A 4993-nucleotide genomic window follows, 5' to 3' on the forward strand; every position below is an offset into this window, starting at 1 on the left:
TTAATGTGTGCATATGTATAAATGTGTCTGTTGATTGTGTATATATAGGATATACATATTTCTATACATATTTTTATATATATTTGTATTTCTGTATTCGGGATTGTGGGAAACGGTATTTCGATCTCTCTGTCTGTACACACAAACAAGTTGACTTTGACTTTGAAGATACATTTGGATCTGACTTCCAGTGTTGATTAGGAAGGCAGGCGGTGTCCACACATTTAAGAGTTGGCTGAAGACTTTCCTCTTTAGTTCAGCGTACTTTTAAACATCCTCATGGACCCTTCATTTTATGGAATTTTAATTATTGTATTCTAACTGTATTTGAGTCATTGTGTTTTGTACCCATTCATCTGTATTTTCACATTCATCCTGTCTTTTTACTATATTCTCAGACATGTTTGTTGTTGTTTTTACATTACCATTCGTGTTTGTTGATTTGTGAATCCCTCTGAGACAAATGTGATTTGAGACATTGGGCTATATAAATACATTTGAATTGAATTGATTTGAATATTGTGGGTTAAAGGTCACTAATAAACATGTGTGTGTTGGTGTGTGTGCTCCTGGCCTCTCACCGCTGCCCAGTCTCATGAGTAGTACGTCCTGCAGCCTCCTGTTGAAGTCCCTCAGCTCTTTGACTTCTGTCAGCAAGCTGCCGTACTCCTTGAGCTTCTTGGCCTGCTGCACCAGCTGCCTGCGGGTCCTCTCCAGCTCCTGCTGCAGCCTCCTCATCTCCTCCTCCTGCTGCCTGTAGCTGAGCACCAGCTCCTCGTACAGGACTCTGGGAACCACCGCTGCAGACACACAGTCCGTTTCCACCTCCAGAAGCTGCTGTGGCTGTGGTGGATGATGATGAGGCTGATGAGGCTGATGCTCTGCCTCCATATCTTCATCTTCGTCGTCTGCATCCTCTCCCTCTTCACCCAGCCGGTCCTCATCCAAGTCTTCCTCTCCCTCTATACAGGAGCTGGCTGCGTTCCTCTCGAGGCGAGCCACTACTGCTGCGAGGCTCTTAGAGGAGTTTGAAAGGGGCCGTCCGTGGTCCTGAGACAGGGCCTGGAACAAATAACAAGGGTTCATTTAGGAAATCAAAATCAAAGGCAACTTTATTGTCAATCATTCAGTTTGTGTGTACAGACAGAGAGATCGAAATACTGTTTCCCACAATCCCAAATACAATAAATAAAATCCTCAGAACTGTTACAGGATGTGTATTTTGTAAATTGTTTTTTATTATAATACTTTTTTATGCATGCTTCTTAGGTAGCATTAAGCTGTCTTTGGCTCTTTTCTGCTGTAACAATGTACATTTCCCCTCTGTGGGACTAATAAAGGTATTCTGATTCGGAAAAACAAATATATATACAAATATGTATATACCTATATATACACAATCAACAGACACATTTATACACATGCACACATTAAGACATAAATAAAAGCACAATAATCAATATATACAAAATAACAGTCACTTCAATAACTTTGAGAAATGTACATTAGTGCAAGACTGTCCATAGCAGCGTAAAAAGTGTCTGGTGCTGGATTTGAGTGTGTGAGAGTGTGTGTGTGTTGAGTGTCTGAGTGTGTGTGGTGTTAAAGTCCAGTAGGGGCGGTGGGGGCGGGGGATACAGGCCGATGTAGTGACATTGTAAAAACTTTAACAAGTTGATCATTAAAACACAAAACAGGTGTTTGGAAGAGGGCCTAATACACTTTAACAGAATATCTCAACGGTCTGCTACATCAGTGCACTTAATGTGAGATGTTGTGATTCAGTTTAACACTTAGCAACAACAGACTGACTGTCAACAGTTTGTTTTGACTGTTGATCTCACAGGAACTGGGAGAAGAGGAGTCAGCGAGTTCTTTGATGAGCCGCTCAGAGGATTTGTCTGTGGAAGGGCAGCTGTCCAGAGTGCTGAATTTGTGTTAATCCAGCATATGGTAAAAATAGCGTGGGGGATTTTGGGTGCCAGCCAAGCTTATTGAAGTGTAACAAAGTTTAGCCAATAGATAGCTTAGATACAAATAATGATGTTCCTGTGTATGCATCAACATGACTCATGCTGTCATACATGTTCCCACAGTTAGTGTTGATATAAGTGTGATTCAATGAGGAGAACATATTAAGGGTCCTTAGTGACACGACACAAGACGGTCAATATAAGTGGGATACTTCATCAGAAATGCACTAATCTGAGCCACCTCAAATACGGTTGATTTTAAGTTGTTATCAATCAATCAAAGTTTATTTTATTTAATGTCACACATTTTAGATTTTTCTCAGTGGACTTTACAGTTTGTAGAGAATATGAATACCACACCCTCTGTCCTTGGACCCTCACATCGGACAAGAAAACCCCCCCAAATAAAAACTCCAATTAATGGGAGAGACCCCCCAGTTAATGGGAGAGACCCCCCAGTCAATGGGAACATTGATAAAACTTCTGGGAGAGAAACAGAGGAGGGATCGGAAGTGCAATAGCTGTCGTGTGTCAATTGAAAAGATAACACATACATATTACATAATTAATTGAGCGTCTTTGAGCATTAGGAAAAGCGCTATAAAAATCCCATGTATTACTATTATTTATTATTATAATATATTGATATACAATATACCATAACAAAGTTTTAATTGACTCGTTCTACAGTATTATTAGATAAGATCTTTCAGTGTAAACAAGGGGGAAGTTTGATGGATTTCATCACTGGTGTCACTATAAGCACAACTTGGTGTATTATGAAGTGTGATATCTGATCTACGTGAGCCTACCTTTTTATGTCTGAGTGGCATTCTCTCCTCTCCAAAATTGTTCTCAATTGAGTTTCCTGAATTCTTGATGGACATCTTGGGAATTTTCATCTTCTTTTGCATTATACTGTCTTCAAATTCCTCTACTGTATCTGTGGAGTGCAGAAATAAGAAGCAGGGAGAAACTCATAAAGTTTTCAAAAAGTTTTCATGAAACTTAAAAAAGTACCTGCAGAATTATTTCATCCATTTGTCAAACTGGAGCAGAGGGCGTTTGGTCTCTCCATTCTGCTACAACAAACTAACTGTAGCACCCTTAGCATAGAAGTTAAATGTAAGATAAACAGATACACATAGTCCTGGCATCATGGCTGTAACACAGTGTCACTGCTGCTGTGTGAGGTGTGTTAAACAGGTCGGTGAGGACCAGACAGCTCAGTTTGGGGATTAGTGATGCAGCTAAGAACGGAAAACCACCGTGAGCAAACATCACTGAGACTAACGTTAAGCATGTTATTTTACACCACATCACATGTATGCGCTGTCATGAAGCAGCCATGACATGTCACTGACAGCTATATATGTCCATTAATATCTGGTGATGACTGCAGCACCGCATCTGCTCTGTGGCATAAACCAACAGATAAGCTAACAAGCTAACCGCAAACCAGAAAAGGGGCTTCAGCTACAGTCTAGTCTACATGTCTAGACCTTTAAAATATACATGAGGGGTCCAACACTGTCACATGTGTTTACCATGTTGTGACGCGGCTGCTAACTAGCGCGTCAGTGCTAACATGCTAACGCGGAACGAATACACATGAAGCTAGCAAGTGTTAGCTGCGTGTTGTAAACAACCGAGGTGCCTGTGCAATGCCACGTATCAAACGACACAAAAACTAAACAAAACAAGCACTCAGGGAGAACAACACCCTGAGTGTTTATAGTCTGCATTGCTGTCAAGGTATGGCTACCTACCAAACTTATCTTAGCATATCTCACTAGCTTATCTAGCTAGCCGAGGACGTTGTTGTGGCTTCAGTGTCAGACAGCTGATCACGTCTCTGACAGATCGGATGAAAAAAGGACCGGCTTTGACACCCTGACACGTTCCGCGCACGTCAACGTTACTTAGTGATGAAAAAAGAGCATTCAAACGGAGAAAAGCTGATGTGTTAAGAGGTTAACTTACCTGCAAGGGCAAGGATCTGCGCTTCGCTCGGCTGGCCTGCACTGCTGCCATTCTCTTCAGTTCTGTGAACCAGATACACCTTCTGATTATCAAAATCTGTCCTGTGCAGAGGTCTGAAATCTTCCACTGTAGAAACGGGCAACGCGTAGCACATATCGTCTTCAAAGAATCTAACAAAAGCATACATTATTTACTTCTCTTTGGTCCTGCACTTTGGATATGGTTGACAGTTTTTCCTCACAAAGTATTACAAAAAAACAAATACACATAGGGGGGTTGGGGAGGGTGTCTGCGCTCGGCTACTCTTGCCTGGTCCACATCACCAGGGAAGATCATCAAGGCATGAGTAATAGACATAACATCAACTTTACTGTAAGATAAGTATTAAAAAACTACTTTGATGTATTTATTTAAACATTTGAAACACTTTATTCATAGCACCTGTAGTGTAATAAATAAATAAAAGAGGCCATAAGACTGATCCTGAAGTCACCACTCACCATTTTTATAACAATACTTATAATACTGTTTATTTCAAATATCCACATATTAATATCATTACAGTATACAGTATTTATTCTACTGTGTATTATTTCTGCTTTTATCTTATTCTATCTTACATGTACATAGTTGACTTATTCCTGTATTTTACTTGCACCATTTTTCATTGCACTATTTCACTTCCTTATTTATTTCGTAATAATATTGTATATTGCACTGTTGATTCGGCCTTGGGACCTAACATTGTCATTGCAATCAACTAGTCTTTTGTGCAAATGACAACATTTGAATCTTTAAATCTTGAATAATAAATGGGTTTTTGATTTTTTAAGATATCCAAAATAAGGTTGAGTTTCAAGAATAGTTTTTAAAAGGATGAAGCAGGACATTACAGCTGTCATGATTCATTGTGATCAATTAAGACACCAATTACTTCTCACTCTAAGGTCATTGTTTCGGGGAATACCCGGTCAGATCTCAGTGTCTTTCTGTGTGCTTTCATGTGTTTCTGGTGCAGCTTCTCCTCTGCTCCTCGC

At 40.0% G+C, this 4993-nt stretch overlaps 1 protein-coding gene across 3 annotated transcripts in view; it reads right to left on the reverse strand.

Annotated features, from left to right (window-relative positions):
* The window catches only part of bend5 (BEN domain containing 5), a 20779-nt gene extending 16548 nt beyond the window's left edge, over positions 1-4231 (reverse strand). The window contains exons 1-3 of one of the 3 annotated variants that reach the window (XM_034149717.1): positions 3957-4231; positions 2786-2916; positions 582-1062 (exon numbers count right to left, since the gene is read on the reverse strand). In XM_034149717.1, coding sequence (XP_034005608.1) covers positions 582-1062; positions 2786-2916; positions 3957-4143 — 799 coding nt within the window. In that variant the 5' untranslated portion in view covers positions 4144-4231. Of the gene's footprint in view, positions 1-581; positions 1063-2785; positions 2917-3742; positions 3909-3956 lie in introns of those variants that run through there. The other 2 variants (XM_034149718.1, XM_034149720.1) reach the window with 2 other exon arrangements.
* Between the last annotated feature and the right edge of the window lie 762 nt (positions 4232-4993).

The sequence above is a fragment of the Trematomus bernacchii genome, unplaced genomic scaffold (genome assembly GCF_902827165.1).
Source record: "Trematomus bernacchii unplaced genomic scaffold, fTreBer1.1, whole genome shotgun sequence".
Classification (NCBI taxonomy): Eukaryota; Metazoa; Chordata; class Actinopteri; order Perciformes; family Nototheniidae; genus Trematomus; species Trematomus bernacchii.